Source organism: Urocampus carinirostris, chromosome 1 (assembly GCF_059441175.1).
Source record: "Urocampus carinirostris isolate Australia breed hairy pipefish chromosome 1, RoL_Ucar_1.0, whole genome shotgun sequence".
Taxonomy (NCBI): domain Eukaryota; kingdom Metazoa; phylum Chordata; class Actinopteri; order Syngnathiformes; family Syngnathidae; genus Urocampus; species Urocampus carinirostris.
Genome location: NC_142349.1, coordinates 58,664,028 through 58,682,524, shown reverse-complemented (window position 1 = coordinate 58,682,524; position 18,497 = coordinate 58,664,028). Strand labels below are relative to the sequence as shown.

The 18,497-nt window shown below is 41.1% G+C and overlaps 1 protein-coding gene across 1 annotated transcript; it reads right to left on the bottom strand.

Annotated features, from left to right (window-relative positions):
* Positions 1-2,978: 2,978 nt before the first annotated feature.
* ltb4r2b (leukotriene B4 receptor 2b) lies at positions 2,979-16,858 on the bottom strand. Its single transcript, XM_088346783.1, has 5 exons — positions 16,773-16,858; positions 11,141-11,708; positions 6,902-7,102; positions 6,773-6,816; positions 2,979-3,921 (listed from the first exon to the last, which is right to left on the bottom strand). Exons 2-5 carry the CDS (start codon positions 11,705-11,707, stop codon positions 3,684-3,686), a joined length of 1,050 nt encoding a protein of 349 aa, XP_088202909.1. The 5' UTR covers position 11,708; positions 16,773-16,858; the 3' UTR covers positions 2,979-3,683.
* Positions 16,859-18,497: the final 1,639 nt, after the last annotated feature.

Here is an 18,497-nt window from a genome sequence, read left to right as displayed (position 1 = left end):
CAGTAGCTCAGGAGGTAGAGCGATCGTCTTAGGCTTAAGGGATCCCAGTTCGAATCCCGGCTTGTGCGTGTTACATGTCGAAGTGTCCTTAGGTAAGTCACTGAACCCCTAATACCCCCAATAAGCAGGTTAGCGAATTACATGGCTGCACAGATCATGGCCGCTATTGGGAAATGTGAAGCACATTGTAAAGCTCTTTGGGAAGTCATTGACTTGAAAAGCGCTATATAAATGCAGATCATTTAATTTCATACGGTATTATGTGAACGTGGGTTGTACATTAACTCTTAGTGTATTTGACCAACCGCGTCATTTTTCTAATGAGTGGACGTACCTTGTAAAGATGAATCAGCGCTACATAGTGCCGAAGCTGTCTTCGGTTTAGCGCATTTCTCCACCTGCCCTGAAGAAACTGTACAACCAAGTCATATTCATTGTCGTATTCTCGAAGAGTAAAGTCTGCACAACTACCAAAGATTGGGTCGAGTTAAAATTTCGGCTTTTTATTCCTAGTACCACAGCATAGTAGTTGCAACGGACAATGACTAATTTATTTCAAGAATTTGTACAGGATGTCATCAATGGAAAACATTTTTTTTTTATTTCATGCAGACATGTTATTGTCAAATTACATGTTTTATTTAATAATGATTAAAGTATTTTTGCAATTCTTTTGGTTTTATTGACTTGTTTAAAAGGTTGGTGTTATCAGGTAATAGTATATTTTACACTACTCCCTCCATTGTTCGTATTACAATGAGATGTCTTTATTTTAAAAATGAATCAAGTTTGATGTAGAATACCACATCGATATTGATGATGTAAGAAGCTCTTAGAGTGGTGAAGAGGTCTCGACTATATAAATTAGATTAACCCCCACATTTTCATATTACCCTATTTTAATTACAGTGTGTATTTTCCGTTGCACTATTTCAATACTCTATATCAACACGTTATATTGGGTATTTTTGTATTCTATATCTTTTATTATTTTATTTTTCAACACAAGGATACTGCTGGAAGTGTGAAATTCCCTACGGGGATGAATTAAGTATCATCTATCTAATGTTCTGCTGTTGGTCATAGGTGTATATTATGTGTGTATAACTAAAACTGCTTCTTCTGAGGTGTAACCTAAGTGATTCCCTATAGATATATTGAATGGCTTCCTACTTAATTACCTGGAAAAAGAGTTCAACCCCTTGAAAATGTGGGAATAAAATTGACAAACTTGTTCTTCCCCTCAATATTAAAGTTCAGTAATTATAGGTCTTGATTTTAATTGGTTTAGACTGCACAACACTTTTTTTTAAGCTGTCGCAATCTAAAAGTATGAAAACTAGCATTTAATGTGAAACAAAACTGGTTGGTTAGAACCCTTAACCATTCGGATGTTAAGGGTATCATTTTCTGTGGTGTGTCTTAAGAAAGTACAGCCTGATGGCGCCCCATCCCTCTTCATGCCGACATAGGTTTTCAAAGTCTTGAATCGGGGACCCTTTGCATGTTAAGTGAATGTGCTAACCACTGCACTATGGAAACCTCTAAAATTAAATTTGGGCAACAGGTTGAACTGCTGTTTTACAAAATCCAAGTAATGAGGTAACATTTAGTGCATTTGCCATAATGACCCTAAATAGTCATGTGCCATACCTACCTGCATGTTAAAATACAACATGCTGTGTTCCAGTCAAAGTCCATTTCTTGAGTCTGACTGCTGTCTCCTATGCAAATTATTTATGACCATATGTTCCAGTGAAGCTGAATTTTCACCAACCCCAGCTGAAGCAACCCAGTAAAAGGGATCTTTTGTTCAGTAGATGTAATTGTATTCACATGGGATAAACATTAACAAATGAAAGTTATGCAAAAAGAATTCAAGTCAAGAACAGAACTGGCAAATGACTACACGACCACTGTGTGGTATTACTCAAGGGTTAACTTTTTAAATTTGGTTTCTTCCTCGTGGTAGTATTAAAAGTGGAATATATTCAACTGCCTGGGACTGGCTGGCAACCAGTTCAGGGTGTCCCCGGCCCACTGCCCGAAGATATCCGGGATGGGTTCCAGGAACCCCGCGACCCTACTGAGGATAAGCGGTGCAGATAATTGATGGATAGACATTTTTAACAGTGAAAATTTGAGCAGAATGTTCATTTCTAACCTCCGGTTACTGCCGTTGGTGTGTTGAGAAGAACGTTAATTGGACAGAGATGTAAAACATGATGAGTTGATTTGCCCTATCCCTGTGTTTAATGGAGGGCGGTCCGAAGTGTAAACGCAATAATTGTATATATTTTGTCATCTCAAACAATGGTTTTCGTGCCATGGTCTGGTGTTTGATTTTCGAGAAGGTTTGTTCAAACCTCACTTTGTGTTTGCTGTTAAAAACGTAATATTGGAATATAATATTGTGAATGTGCTTAATTGCTGTTGAGATTGTCATGATTGTTTTCTGTTTTTAGTGTCAATAAATTTGTTCAAACCAAAAAAACCACCAGATTGTGGGTCATTTGTTACCAGGCCACACAGAACGAAAAATGGTGTGTTTAAATTATTCAATTTGGTTCCCATGGGCACAGATGCTTGTAGGGTGGTACCCCTGTCACATTATAAGCGAGGATCCCTGCTCCTGAAAAATTCAGCAAAAAATGAATCAAACCGGATTTCCACGCTTTAGCTGAGCCTATAACCAATCATGAAGAATGGTCAACTGCTGTCCAATACTTTGTTACAAATCAGATAAACTAGTGGTAACGGAAGAAAGATCGATCGTTGCAGTTCAATGATGCGTGGAATTCCTACGTCTAGACTCTAGAGCAGGGGTGTCGAACAAGTTTGACGCAAAGAAACGAAACTTTTAACTTTGAGAGTCAAAGAGCCACACCACGCACTGACCGGCATTTGACGTAACCTACGCAGATGATTGGCAGTCAGTTATGTGTCCGGAGCAGCATAAAAACAACAAATCTGCCAAATTAATTTCAAAATATTATTTATTATTTGTTATTAACTCTGATGGATTCAAGAGGGGGGAAAAAACTAAACATGAAACAAGGCAAACAGCCACAGTATATAGAAAATATGATGAGGCAAAGAGCCGCATGCGGCTCTAGAGCCACGTGTTCGCCACCCCTGCTCTAGAGCCTGACAAGCAGAGCACGGAAGCCACACTACAGCCACAACAACTTGGCAAGGACTTATTTGGTAAGTTTGCATTTGTGATTACTTGTCATGTGGTATTTCGTCTCAAAAACTATGGCTATGTATCATGTTACAAGAACACTTAAATATTCCACCATTCGCGCATTTACCCTGATTGCTCTTTTATTTTAGAAAAAATCCAAACATGTCCAACACCAACATTGGGCCCGGATGTGAAAACAATGTCGGACACTAAATCGGTCATTGGTACAGAAAGCTTTAGGGATCAGTGATTCTAGGGAAAGAGTCTGATCTTACAGTCACTGACATACAGTACATCATCAGACAGACCCATTGGTAGGAAAACAAAATTCACACGGAGATAAATAATTTCACACAACTCAGGATCGCTCACAGGATACAAATGAAAATACAGCCTAGAAAGTTTTAGAACCGATTATTGTTCCATAACCAAATGTCTCCATGTTTACTTGTATTTTAATTTCTGTGGTCCAACACTTCAGTTTATTCCAGGCTCCTCATCGTCCATTTTGTACCGCTGATGAGGAGTCCACGTTGCTGAGCGTCACGTCTTTGCCTCGCTTGGTGGCTGTCTGGTCCAGTGACGTCCCTTCGAAGAGGCGTGCCATGAAGCCCAAGCCGTTTTTCTTGATGTAGGATTTGCCCGCAAAGGTGTAGAGGACAGGGTTGGCGCAGCTACTGATGAAGGCCAAGGCCGACGTGATTGCACGACTCGTTTGGTAGATGCGGTCCAGACTGTCGAAAGAAAGATGCGTCAAACTCAAGTCAACTGGTCAAAGGTAAGCGTCTTTATTTATTTAACTTATTCAGTGCCATAACGTATAACATTTTTATAATCATTGACACAGAGGGCCAACACGTAAAAATGTTTTTTTCTCCCTTTTTTTATACTATTTTTAAGGCTTTGGCGCTCCTGATCAGTAATTATAAAGCCTCTGGGAATTGTTTCAGTTTGATAAATCACCACTAGATAACAGGAATAGCTTTGATATTTGTCCACACATTGAGGAGCCCCCACTTCCTTGTGTTGCTTTGCTTCCTCTATCCAGTGATTGAGAGTGTGGGCATCTCCCGTGTGACCGAAATCATGTAATCACATCACCAGAAACATTAGGTGATAAAAGTTCTTGCAAGGTTCATGCATGAAATTTTATTTTACAAGAAAAGTGCCCCTTGTATTTAAAAAAAAACATTGTTTAGATATTGGAGACATCACAGATACATTAAAAAAAAAAAAAAGAGCCCGGAAGTGAAAGTTCTCCTTTTAATGCATTCTTTCACATAAAGACATTTTTCTCGGCCTTCTTGGCAACGAGTATTTTTAAGTAACTCAGTAATGTTCAACTGTTTACTAAACAATGGTAAAGGCTAGAAAGAATATTTTTATCTGGATTTGCCTGGATGAGGGATTAATACATCCGACCGAGCGCTAGGCCACGCCCACCATAGTTATAGTATCCATGTATCTCACACGGAGCAAATTGAGAGGCCCAAAAAACAGCGAGTGACTCTTTAGTCGATATTCCTGATAGCATAGCCGTATAATTTCTTCCTTATTATGCAAACTTAAAAGAAAGTAGAAAAGGGTCTCATTTTTCTATGCAGAGTTATATCCATGACATAAAGGTTTCCAAAGACGCTAATAACTGTTTATAGGTGGATGCTAAATGATGGCGATCTATAAGAAAGTCAGAATCCCCGTACCAACTACACATAGAAATAGATTCAGATTTGTGAGAGATAATGGTACATAGAGGATATAGAAATAAGTTACGCAGCACATCCAAATCACGAAAGAAGAGGTGCCATCTCCACCCGTTTCGAGTCTCCGGCAGAGGAACATATGGAGACTACAAGCCTCACAAACCTGATACACTGATCACGAACTGCACATCCTACCCATCCCATAATTTACAAATTTTACTTTAATGATGAAACGCGACCTTCGCTTTTATTCTTGTCATAAGCTAATGAGGGCACAGTGATATACTCAAAGAATGTGCAAGTAAAGCGGCCACAGTATCTTACTGACAAATTAACCGACCCAACAGTAAGTGTCCAGCAGATGGCACTCATGCACAGTAAATAACCAAGGAGCGGTAAACATTGTCAATACAAAAATGAGCATCGCATGATTATTTTTCCTCCCACTGTTCTTTGATTTAGTTGAAAGTGTTTATTTATAAAATGAAAAGAATTGATCTGCATTTATATAGCGCTTTTCAAGTCAAGACTTCCCAAAGCGCTTTACATTGTGCTTCACATTTCCCAATATTGGCCGTGCAGCCATGTAAGGCGCTAACCTGCTTATTGGGGGTATTAGGGGTTCAGTGTCTTACCCAAGGACACTTCGACATGTAACACGGAGGAGCCGGGATTCGAACTGCGATCGTTTGATCCCAAGACGAGCGCTCTACCTCCTGAGCGTCGCCCATATTTAGTGATATGTCACTCGATAATCTTAAACAGGTGGTGAATACGGCCAAACCGACTACTTGCCTGTTTGACCCGCTTCCGGGTTCTCTGATTAATGGTCTTTTTGGGGTCCTTGGACCTTCAGTTCTAAATATTGTAAACATATCACTCTCCTCAGGTGTAGTTCTAGCGGCTTTTAAGTCCGCTGTTATTATACCTACACTGAAACGACCCAATCTTGATCCAGAAAGCTTATGTAATTATAGACCTGTATCAAACTGTTTCTTTCTAAAGTACTTGAAAAGTTGTGGCACAGCAGCTGAATTATTTTATATCCGATAACAATCTTTTTGAATCAATGCAATCAGGATCAAGGGCCAACCACTCTACTGAGACAGCCCTGATTAAGGTAACCAATGATCTTCTACTGGCAATGAAATCCGACGCTTTATCACTCTTGCTGCTGGACCTTAGTGCTGCCTTTGACACTGTGGACCATAATATCTTACTAGAACGTTTGGAAAAATGGATTGGTCTCTCAGGAACCGTCCTCTTATGGTTCAGATCCTACCTCTCAGATAGGACGCACTGTGTTAAATATGGTGAAATGACATCTGAGCCCTTTAGTGTTACATGTGGTGTTCCGCAGGGTTCAGTGCTTGGCCCCCTTCTTTTCAGCATTTACATGCTTCCATTAGGTGGTATTATTCGCAAGTATAATATCATTTTCCATTGCCACGCAGATGACACTCAGCTATATCTTCCAATGGAGGAATCTGCCACACTAAACTGTGGAAATTTGGAGGCCTGCCTCACTGAGATAAAAGAGTGGATGTCACTCAACTTCTTGCGCCTTAACTCTGAAAAGACCGAAATGCTAGTTATTGGTCCATCTAAATACCGTGACTTGTTCTCAAAAATGTCTCTGAACATTGACAAATGTAATATCACCCAGAGTGACTCAGTCAAAAATTTAGGTGTCATATATGATCCCGATCTGTCCTTTCAAACACACGTTAAGAATATTACTAGAACAGCTTTTTTCCATCTATGCTGTCTCAGTCGGATGCGGAGATTACAATTCATGCGTTTGTTACCCCCCGAAAGTTGAACTGCAAAACGGCAAGGAATTACTGTATTGCATTGCATCATCCAGTTAATTTTTACTTACATTTCTCGCCTGGGTGATCCCTCGGGGTACCACTCAGCCGCCACCTAGGATCAAACCAAAACATAGTTCAGGGTTCGCTCAAAAGATCAAACGACGATCAAAAGACAAAAGCTGCTACATGAGTCAAACCTGTATCATGTTGATAACGTGGTACGGCAACCAAAAAAGACAAAACATGACCACGATGGCCAGAATGAGCTTTTCGCTGCGGACTTTCCGGCGGAATTTGGTCTGCCGCAGGCGTCTTATGATGAGCACGTAGCTGGTGATGATGATGGCGTAGGGGAGGATGAAACCCGCCACAGTTTCAAAGGAATATTGAAACCGTACCTGCAGATAGAGACTTTCGTTAACATCTAGAGGTGCAACAATCCATCGATGCTTAACCCATTATCGAATCCATCAGAAACCAATTTTTTCCTTAGTGGAATTATCAGATATATTTTTAATGAGAAATCCAAAACCTCAGCTTCCACTGCCAACATGCACTCATTTTTATTCTGTCTTACATAACATAATAATAATATTTTCATTGTAACTACTTCAAAATTTATGTCTCGCTAGTGTCGGTTTGGATCTTGAGAAGATCGAAATCCATTCAATTTCAATTTTGATCGAAACTATTAAGTCCACAAGACTCGTTTTAAACCAGGTATGTTAAAGTCAATTGGATGGAAAATCCAAACAAAAAATTAAACAAGCTGGGGGCGGGGCTGGTTAAATGGTGAAAAATGTTAAAATGATAGATAGATAGATACTTTATTCATCCCCGAAGGGAAATTCACATTTCCAGCAGCATCCCTGAGCTGAGAACAATACAATAATAAAGCAAAAAGAATACAATATGCAAATACCCAGTGTGACGTGGAAATGCCCACTGTAGCGTGTTATATAGAATAACTAAATAGTGCTACACAGAATACATATTGCAATAAGATTGCAAAATGAGTCGCAAGTTGCAAAGTTCTATTTTTAGCTACAGGCCGATAACTGGAAAAAAAAAGGAAAATAATGCAAAAAATTAGGGCGGCCCGGCAGCTGAGTGGTTAGCGCATTCGCGGCACAGTTCTGAGGTCATGGAATCGAATTCTCCAGAAATGAAAACTTGTTAAACAGTATGGATATGACCCTTCAAAAATAGGTATTTTTGTTTGGACTTGGTTCTGACTTGAGAAGTTTCAACCTCAAATGTGACTGTTATTTCTGATCATTATTTAATTACATTTGAGGTGCTGGCTAAATGTTGTATTAAAGAAACTAAATGATTTAGCAGCCCCAATATTTGCACTGGTACAGTTTCTGAGCTCTTTGATCTGTTTCCAGTGGTAGTTGTGTCGTTTCCTTTATAAAAAGGCTCTATTGACTCACTCATGAATGATAATGCTACTTTGGCTAGTGTCCTGGATTCCGTGGCGTCTAGTGTAACAATCTGTGAAGCCCTTTGAGACTCTTCGTGATTTAGGGCTATACAAAAATAAATGACTTGACTTGACTTGACTTGAAAAGACGCACGCCTTGGTTTAGTCATAAAACTAGATTGCGTAAACAAGACTGCTGGATATCTGAACGAAAATGGCGTTAAAGTATAACCCTTGCCTCTGCCAAATCAGCCTATTTTTCGAAGGTGATTGCGGCACAAAAGAATAACCTCAAAATCTTTTTCGACAATACCATCGCTAACAAGGATACAGATTGTTCCGGATAGTTCTAGCCATTCAGCCCTTGACTTTATGGTCTTCTTTAATAATAAGATGTAATAATAGTCTGTAGTTTGCAATAATCTGTGGTCTGTGCAGCCCTTTGAGACTCATTGTGATTAAGGGCGTCCCAAATAAACATGACTTGACTTGACTTTGTATCAGGGGTCACCAACTATTTGATTTTTTTTGTCATTATTCAGCGTGCAGAGCTACCAGTTTGACATGCAACGCTGAGGATCTTGGGTATCGAGGCAGCGTGTGATCGGGTGCGCACTCGGATCGCGTCTTGTTGCGATTATCTCTGTCTTTACGTTCTTGTTCAGAACAGAGGTCATTAAACTTTTTCATTTATTTATTTTTGGTTAGTAATTAGCAGCACGGCGGCGCAGTGGTTAGCGCGTGTGCGGCACAGTTCTAAGATCTCGGAAACCTCCTGTGTGGGTTAAAATCCAGCTACCGGACTTACTGTGCGGAGTTTGTATGTTCTCCCCGTGCTTGCGTGGGTTTCCTCCGGGCACTTCGGTTTCCTCCCACTTTCTAAAGACATGCATTTCAGGTGGATTGGCCGGTCCAAATTGTCCCTAGGTGTGAATGAGCGAGCGAGTTGTCTGTCCCGGTGTGCCCTGCGATTGGCTGGCAACCAGTTCTGGGTGTCCCCTGCCCACTGCCCGATGATTGCTGGGATGGGCTCCAGCACCCCCGCAACCCTACTGAGGATAAGCGATGCAGCTAATGAGATTAGGTTAGTGATTAGCGATTCGATTGCCAGTTCGATATTCATATCTAAAAATAACTTGTCGTGTAATTACTATGTTAGTATTATTTTCAATGATAACAATATAGTGAACATTGTTTACAACGTGATTAGACCTAGCACTCCAGAATAAAGACTTTTCTACTACTTAAAAGTAGAAAAACTTGAAAATAAAAATTTCCCAATACTTGTGGTTTATTTTCAAAACCGGTCAGCAAGCTACTTGGGTGTTTCTGGGGGTCTGACGAGCATCAAGTTTGCGACCCATGGTTTAGAACAACCCCAAAATTGTCATTTTTGTACAAAACAACCAAGGGAAGGAACTTGTCTGGTTTTCACCCAAGGATTAGATTAGATTAGATTATCAAAATAGGTCACTGGGTATGTTGTCACCATAAGAGTAAGTTTATTGTTTGATCATCACATCATTGCTTTGCTGATTGCATTGTTCATTTAGTTGTTGTAGATGTGCATCATGTTTATCCACATATTAAGTGTTTACTCTATCTGTATCCTTTCTTATCAGTACTTTGCCAGCAATGGTCTTCCACCATTATCTTATCATACAACCTTTGACGTCTCAGGAATGTGCAGTACTAAATCTTGTAGAGGAACTTCTCCTTTAATTTGCCTTGTAATGCGAGATCCCTGTTAGTTTCATGTTCCATATTACAAATACACTCACCTTTCCTATTTAAACTGTAGTTTAACAAATTTTAAAGCCTTTTGGGGGAAATGCACTCATTATCAATATCTTGGTTGGAGTGGTCCGAGTGCACTCTGATTTTGTCTTTATTTTGAAACTTTGTCATAAATGTCCTCAATGGCATTGCATTTCTCTAGCTCAGGGGTGTCAAACAGGCGGCCCGTGGGCCGGATCAGGCCCGCCAAGGGATTGAATCCGGCCCGCGAGACAACGCTGAGGGAAGCGCAGGAGAAAAACGAGGTGCAGGTTTAAATATGACGGCTTGATGTTCCCAAAGCCAGGTGCCTCTCACAAACGCTGTACTTGTATTTCTTTCAACCTCTTTCTTTCTCCCTCCCTCTCTCTCTCTCTCTCTCTCTCTCTCTCTCTCTCTCTCTCTCTCTCTCTCTCTCTCTCTCTCTCTCTCTCTCTCTCGCTCTCTCTCTCTCTCTCGCTCTCTTTTTCTCCTTTTCTTTTCTTTTCTCTACTTCTCTCTTTCTATTTGTCTTTGGATTTCTTTCCCTCTCTTTTTTCCCCTCTCTCACTATTTCTCTTTTTATCTCTCGTTTCTACCAGCTCGGTGGCCTTGGGGCTATGGCGCCCGCCCCGAGACTGGGAGGTTGTGGTTCAAGCCTCGGCCGAGTCATACCTAAGACTTAAACATTGGTACCCGTTGCCTCCCTGCTTGGCGTTCAGCATTAGGGGTTCAAATTGGGGGGTTTGGTCACCTAATGACTCCCAACACCTCAGTTGGGTTGAGCGAGGGGGCTGGGAATCCCCTCCTCTGTATTAATCTCCCAGAAAGAGTCAGAAATGAGCCACCTCCCACTAGGGGGATATGGCTGCGGTATATATATATATATATATATATATATATATATATATATATATTCTTTCTAACATTCTCTCTCTCTCTCTCTCCCTCGCTCTCTTTCTTTTTCTCGCCCTCTCTCTCGATTTGTTACACTCTCTCTTTTTCTTGCCTTCCCTTTCTCTTGTTTCTTACTCTTTTTCTTCCTTTCTCGCTAATCAACTAGTCCGGCCCCCAAGAGAATGTTCGTTCCATTGTGTGGCCCCCGAGTAAAAATGAGTTTGACACCCCTGCCTCTCGCTCTATGTTTTTCAAAGTCCGAATTGGGTCTGGTCCAGCAAAAGAACATGCGGCGAGACACCGGAAATGTTCATTCGCCTTCAGTTACCAGGGCACAGGTCAACTCTGAGGAACTTACGTATCGAGGCAGCGTGTGATTGGGTGCGCACACGTTGCGCGTCTTGTTGCGGTCGTCTTTGTCCTCGCGCACGTCCCGGAACACTAACGAGGGCAGGGCGCTCACGGCCACCAGCAGCCACATGCCCAAGATAACCCGGCGCACGATCTTGGGGCTGAGCCGGGCCGCCGTCTTGCGGGGTAGCGCCACCACCACCAGCCGGTGTACGCTCATCAGCGTGATGAGGAAGATGGAAGCGTACATGTTGACGTTGCACAAGTAGAAGAGGCCCTTGCACATGGCCGTGCCGAACACCCAAGTCTGCTTGGCCAAGTAGACGATGAAGAAAACGGTAAGCGCCATTAGGAAGCCGTCTGCGCATGCCAGGTTGAGGATGAGGAGAGTGGTGACGGAGCGACGCCGTGCTCGAGCCAGGATGCTCCATACGATGAAGAGGTTGCCTGGCACGCCCAGTAGGAAGACTAGACCCAGGATGAGGGCACCTATTGTGGTGGAGTAGTCGTTGCTCACCACGCTGTCATCTTCGGGGTTTGGCATGGAGCGCCTGACCACTTCACTCGCGTTCATGCTGGTAGGAGAGATTTTTTTTAATTGATATCTGACTTCTGTCTCTCTTGACTTGTCTTTGTATTACAGCATTCCCTAACTTTTCTCGGGTGAAATAAGATCCTACATCAGGATTCTCCAACGTGGTGCCCGTGGGCACCAGGTAGCCCCCTGAGTAGCCCACAAACTGCAAAATCGCTCGCCAATGGTGCGTCTTAGTGATTTTCTATAAAATCTGATTTCTATCTGGCATGTAAGAGGCACTGGTGAACACAAGTCAAGTCATGTTTATTTGTACAGCCCTTCATCACAAGAAGTCTCAAAGGGCTGCTCAGACCACAGAACACAACTTACAATTCCAAGAGTTCTGCTACCATTGTTTAAATTTTAGGTAATTTGTTCCAAAGCCTAACTCCAACCTGGGACAAACTGGTGTATGGTGCGACGCCGACCCATCGCGGGCCAATAACCCGTTGTGTCTTGAACCCAAAATGCTCCGAACTGAAAGGAAGATGTCAGCTGTTGTAGGTTAAAATGATGTATCTTCTAAATACACATGTACATGTATTTTTTCACATATTTCAAGAGGATTTTTGGCATCAAATATTTTTTTTTTTTTTTTGGATAAGAAATTGGCTTTTGGGGGGGTTGGTTGGCTCGGGGGAATATTCTGTCCTGGGTTACCACAGATCCTTGAAAAGTCTTTTGTCATGTCCTGCACGGTTGTCATGGCGCCCAGCTGGCCCCGCCCCATGACACCGGCTGAGACGCATTGGACTGATTGCGCTTGGAGTACTTAAGCGCGCTCCTTTGTACTGTGCGTTGCTGGAACGTTTGTTAAACCTGGTTAAACTCCGTGAGACTTCTGTTAAAACCTGTTAAATGCCTAGTTCTGTAAATCTGCCCGTATTTGATCCTGTTTTGTTTTTGGTCCGATCCATTTGTTTGTTTTCGACAACTTGTCTTTTGTTTAGATTTCTAATCCACTCCGCGACCATCGATCCCCGGATCGAGTTTGCGCACCCTCCTCATCCTTCCCCCAATAAATTGTGAGTACGTCTACGCGAATGGGTCCTTTTTTCCTGTTTCCCGCTCCGTGTCGTGACATCTTTAAAGGCATAGAATTCATAATTCTAAATATAAGGCCTTAATTGGAATTAAATTGTTTTAAATCCATTTTTCGAAAGTCTTAGAAAATGTGAACTCTGTAAGATTTATATTTGTTTTAACTAAAATGTTTAGTTAAAAAGGTATTTTTCATGCATCATGATCAAAAAGCTTCATGAATGTGGCAGAAGAGTTCATTGGGATTAGTACTTATCTACTAGTTTTTAATGAGGATCCATGATGTACTGTAAACATCTTTTTAATTTATTGTTTTCCATGTCAAAAACTTTAGAGAGTGCTATGTTTTTCAGATGGAAAGTTTTCAACTGGACCAAAATGTTATAAAAAAAATTATATTTAACACTTTTTAAAAATTGCCTTTAATTCATGCTGCGTTTTTTCTTTTGTTTGTTTCACTTGTGGGGTTATTTGTCAAATTGGTCTTAAATTCTGACTCAAAAGGCATTCAAAAAAGTCCTAAAAAGTCTTGAATTTAACTCGCGTGTGGATACCCTGTCTGTCTGTTTTCCTTTTTTTAATCTTGGGGGCGGCAGTAGCTCAGGAGGTAGAGCGATCGTCTTAGGATTAAGGGATCCCAGTTCGAATCCCGGCTTGTCCGTGTTACATGTCGAAGTGTCCTTGGGTAAGACATTGAACCCCCAATAAGCAGGTTAGCGCCTTGCATGGCTGCACAGATCACGGCCGCTATTGGGAAATGTGAAGCACAATGTAAAGCGCTTTGGGAAGTCATTGACTTGAAAAGCGCTATATAAAATGCAGATCATTTCAGATCATTTCAGATCATTTCATTTCATTTCTTGGGTAACACCAGCCGGTCATAAATCATTTTTTGCGCGATCTGCTGCAAAAATTGTATGTACTTATTGCTGTGCTGTGGCCGGCTGCTAAAATAGTCCGATAGGTGTTGCCGGCTGCATCCACTGGAAAATACTAAGCTTCTGCTAGCCGTGCTAGTTGAGCACACGTTGGATGTTACCTGTATTGACTCGTACTTGTTTTTTGTTTTGTTTTATTAACTTAACGTATTTTCCGCACTATATGGCGCACCATGTTATAAGGCGCACCTTCAATGAATGATATATTTTAAAACTTATGCCATACATAAGACGCACCCCATTATAAGGCGCTATAAGTGCATGCTGGTTTAAGATCAGGTAATTGTGCAATTTTGTAATTGTAATCCTGTGCAGTCCTTCGAGACATTTTTGGGATTAAGGGCTATTTACGGTAAATAAATGTGACGACTTGACTACAGTAGAGAATGTAGTTACTTTATGCAACCTCTAGATGTTGCCACGCTCAAGGGAATGTCAACAAAATATTCAAAAAGGTCAAACTTTATTAACAAACAAGCTTTCCACAACTCCATTCACTCCCAAAATAAATAAACAGCCGTTTTATTATTTTCTCTGAGGTAAAGCATTTTCGTGACACATCTTTGACATCTTTGAACAACATCGACATATCATTTTATTTTTTGTCCATTTAGTCAACACGCAAAGAAAAAAACGTCTGATACTGTTATTTTAAATGAAACGTTAGTGCAATCGCAATAAAGTGACACTCGTAATGTGCAAAAACAACGAGTGCAAAGCAATAACATAATAACTGTAAAATGTAAAACGTAAACACACAAAAGAAAAACAAAGATCACTCTATAAGCTCCTCATCGACGAATCCCTCGAATTCTTCTTCTGCTGTGTTCGAATTGACCATATCTCAGTGAATGGGCCATCCAACACGTCCGGTGTTTTTGTGCCAGCGCTGTTGCCTTCATACGTATAGTTATCGTACTGACACTTCTGCTTGCCGCTCTTTGTTGAACAACCCACTGTTCAAGTGTCTCCTCTAACTCTGGCCATCTTGCTTTATTGCCACGGAAACTTTGTTGAGTTTTCCTTACTTGGCGGAGCTTATCTTCATCCTTTCTCCACTTCCGTACCATTGATTCATTTAAGTTTAACTCTCTCGCTGCCGCTCTATTGCCGTGTTGTGCTGCGTGACTGATCGCTTTGAGTTTAAACTCGGCGTTGTACGCGTGTCTCTTAACAGGAGCCATTTTCTTATACAAATGCACGTATGAAAGAGAATCTCGCTCTCTCTCTCTCTCTCGCTCTCTCTCTCTCTCAAACGTGACATTCTGAATAATTCTGCGTTTGTTTAAGGTAAATTGTGCTTTACATCTTCACCAGTCATAACCCTGGATTCAGACAAATACTGTATTTGTTGAATATGAATTAAGCAGTTTAATGGGGTAGCCATTTTGCCACTTAGTAAACAAATACAACACGAGCCCCGGCAACTACCAATCGTTTAATATTTCCCAGTATGCACAGCGCGAAAAATGGAGTCGGCGGCTGTTTCTCGTAGTTGCGAGACCTTGCGAATTTAATATTGAGCCATATATAAGGCGCACTGTGTTATAAGGCGCATGGTCAGCTTTTGAAAAAAAACAAGACTTTTAGGTGCGCCTTATAGTGCGGAAAATACGGTAGTTACAAAGTTTATGATTATGCTGTAAAATTGATTTGGAAAGATTCCCGTTCTGTTTTTTTTTTAATCTGAGTCTTCACCCTCTTTTGGGTAGTTATTTATTTGGTGTATTTTAGTGTTTTCTGTCATTGGGTGTATTTCATATTGGGAGTATTTCTGTTTTTCAAATGTTGCCACAACCAGCAAACAGGTTAGACCCAATCTCGTAACGTTTTCTCACAATTTTATTGACAGAGGAAGGGCAGCGCCCGCAATCTGATGCTTGCTGGATGCAGGAAGCAGGTCGCTCTCGTACTCTAATTGTGATCCGAACATGGAAGTAAATCTTCCGTAGCGAGCGATGGCGATGTCTGGGAGAGCAAGGCGTGGTCCATAACTGAGTCGTAAATCAGAACGGTAGCGTAAACATAGTCGGGAACAAAAATGGGTCGTAAGCCGGGACGGGAGAGCAGACGTGGTCGGGATCAAAACAGGTTGTAGCCAGAGACAAACGGGAGCAAAAACAGGACAAGGTGGGAGTCAGGGTCAAAAAAGGCTTGCCCAGTATACACAGAGGTTCGCAGACGGACTGACCACAGGGGATTGACAGGACTGGGTTCAAATAGTGACAGGGAGCCAACCAGAAACCGTGGCGGTTGGCACCAAATGAGCGGGCACAGGTGAATCACATCAGTAATCATGACAATTGTCCCCCAAATGTTTTGGATATGTAGGCCTAATCGATGCTATTCTAACATATTTGATGCATTTAGTAACTTGTTTTTATAAAGCTTTCTTAACTTTTAAAAAAAAAAACTGTTGTGATCCAACCCATCATAAGGGAATTTTAATAGACGAACGGTTGTGACCATTTCTATTTTTGACTTTAAAATTGTAAAAAAAAAAAAATGCGTTGTTATTTTTTCCTGTAAATATACCACTAGCCTGACGTAGTCTCGGAAATATTCACACAAGCTCTGGATGAAACCGTTTCAGTTGGCATGCTAAAACATGCAGCTCTGCAAAATTCACTTGCAAAATGTCTATTACCATCTTTGGTGAGTCCTTGAAAAAAAACCCAGAGACTATTGACCATAATTTTGACAATTTGCTGACAAAGTGACTCTTAAGTTATAAACAACCTGCTTGAGAAGTTCATTTTTAGGTTTATCGCCCAAATGCGACCCATCATAGACAAATTCCATGACAGGTTCTTATAAATGAAAGCTGAACGGCAGGTAGTTTTATTTCAAATGAAATATCCATCTCATAATAAATGTTAAATGTTATCCGATAATAGTTAAGCTTTACTTTGGGATAGTGCCATATCGATAGTTTAATTTCATTGTAGTAATTCTAGATCAATCAGCGACCAACATTTATTAAGTATGTAACATTAAACAAAATTGAAGTCTGAAAGCCAAACATTTTTAAAGATACGGGCATAGTAGAATAATATGAAGTTACTCTGCCTTGAGTTACTGACCTTTCGGGAAGCGATTTGTTGTCAATATAAAAATATTCCTCTGGTCTTGGTCCGTGCCGTGCCTGTTTCCTTGTGGGAATGCCATGGCGCTCCATCATAAAGTGAATCACACACATACACGCTGTGACATGCACGTAGGCGTGTACACTTCCCTTTTACTATAAACACATTTGAATTTTACATGGTGTAATGCTCTTCTTGCTCAACTTTCTTTTTTTTCTACAAATAAGGTTTTACGAAAGAATCCCGGGATACTATATGAATCCAATCTGAGGTGGCGAGCTCAAATTAAATTGCTCGATGTGTCATGATTGCCGAAGTGAAGACCCCTGTGGCAATCGTTTGGCGCACTCGAGCGCGCTCTCTGATTGGCTGACGTTCTCTTCTTAAGCGGTCAGCGTCCAGAGAAGGACGTCAGACCGTACTTCTGTGTTCCTGTGTGTTTCGCCCGATTACCAAGTACCAAAGACTACTCTCCTGTTTTGATTCCTGCCTTCGGTTCTGACCCGGTTCTGCCCCGCGTTTACGATCTACTCTCCTGCCCTGGCCATCGACCTGCCTGCTAAGACGTATTGATTCTGCCTACCTGTCACGGAACTGCCGTTCCGTCCAACGCTGCTAGCGACCGACAACCATCGACTTCCAAAGCCAGCTTTGTCATCTCAATCCAAAAAAGATTCCTTTAAAACGAACGCAATTGAGTCCGAGATTCCATTCTGGGTTGTGACATGATGGCAGGTGATAAAAAAAAAAAACTTTGGTAATTGGTTAATGCGTTCCGAACCCCTGGTACCGCAGATCACAAAATTATTTAAACAAAGTTGTATTTACTAAGTACTACTTATGTGTCATATAATTATTTATCATTAAATAACAATATATATATATATATAAATATATATATACATCAAATCAGCTGAGTTGTTAGCATGTCTGCGGCACATATCTGAGGTCACGGGTTCAAATCCAGCTACCTGCCTTCCTGTGTGGAGTTTACATGTTCTCCCCGTGCTTGCGTGGGTTTCCTGCGGGGAGCTCCGGTTTCCCCCGACATTTTAAAGACAAGCATGTGAGGATATTTGGTCCAAACTGTGTGGGAATGAGCGAGTGAATGGTTGACTGTCTCTACTTGGCTTGTGACTGGCTGGCAACCAGTTTAGCATTCGATGGGAACTGGACACTGCCCGGAGATAGCTCGGATAGGCTCCAGCACCCCGCGACCCTACTGAGGATAAACCATACCTGTCAACCTGTAGGGTTTTGCCGTACAAAGTACGTTTTTATGCATTTCAAGACGAGTACGACGTACAAGGAAATCTGTATGGAAAAATTTGTCAATCGCATGCATCTGCTGCCTGGGGATTTCCCATCATGCATCATTCCGGAAAAAAAAAAAAAATATATATATATATATATATATATATACATACAATATATATACATACAATTATTTTGTATTTTGTACGGGAAAATACGGCAGTTTGTACGGGCATGGAGCTATGGAGGTTGACAGGTATGATAAACGGTGTATATAATGGATGAATGAATATTTATAAACGTGTTGAGGAAAAAAGAAATTGTAGTTATTTTGGGTGTGAAGTGACGTGAGCTGGTACACTGGAGTTGGTGGGTCAAGGTGGATTAAAATTAAAACTGATTTTCGAACTTCTACTAGCGAGGATTTCATGCCCTTTGAAGATGTTGTTGCTTATTCTTTATTGACCG

Bases quoted from the DNA above. Each gene is read 5' to 3' on its own strand.
- ltb4r2b (XM_088346783.1), bottom strand. From the start codon at position 11,707: ATGAACGCGAGTGAAGTGGTCAGGCGCTCCATGCCAAACCCCGAAGAT. The intron at 7,103-11,140 runs GTAAGTTCCTCA...CTCTATCTGCAG, and splicing joins ATCACACGCTGCCTCGATAC to GTACGGTTTCAATATTCCTT. The intron at 6,817-6,901 runs GTTTGACTCATG...GTTTGATCCTAG, and splicing joins ACGTTATCAACATGATACAG to GTGGCGGCTGAGTGGTACCC.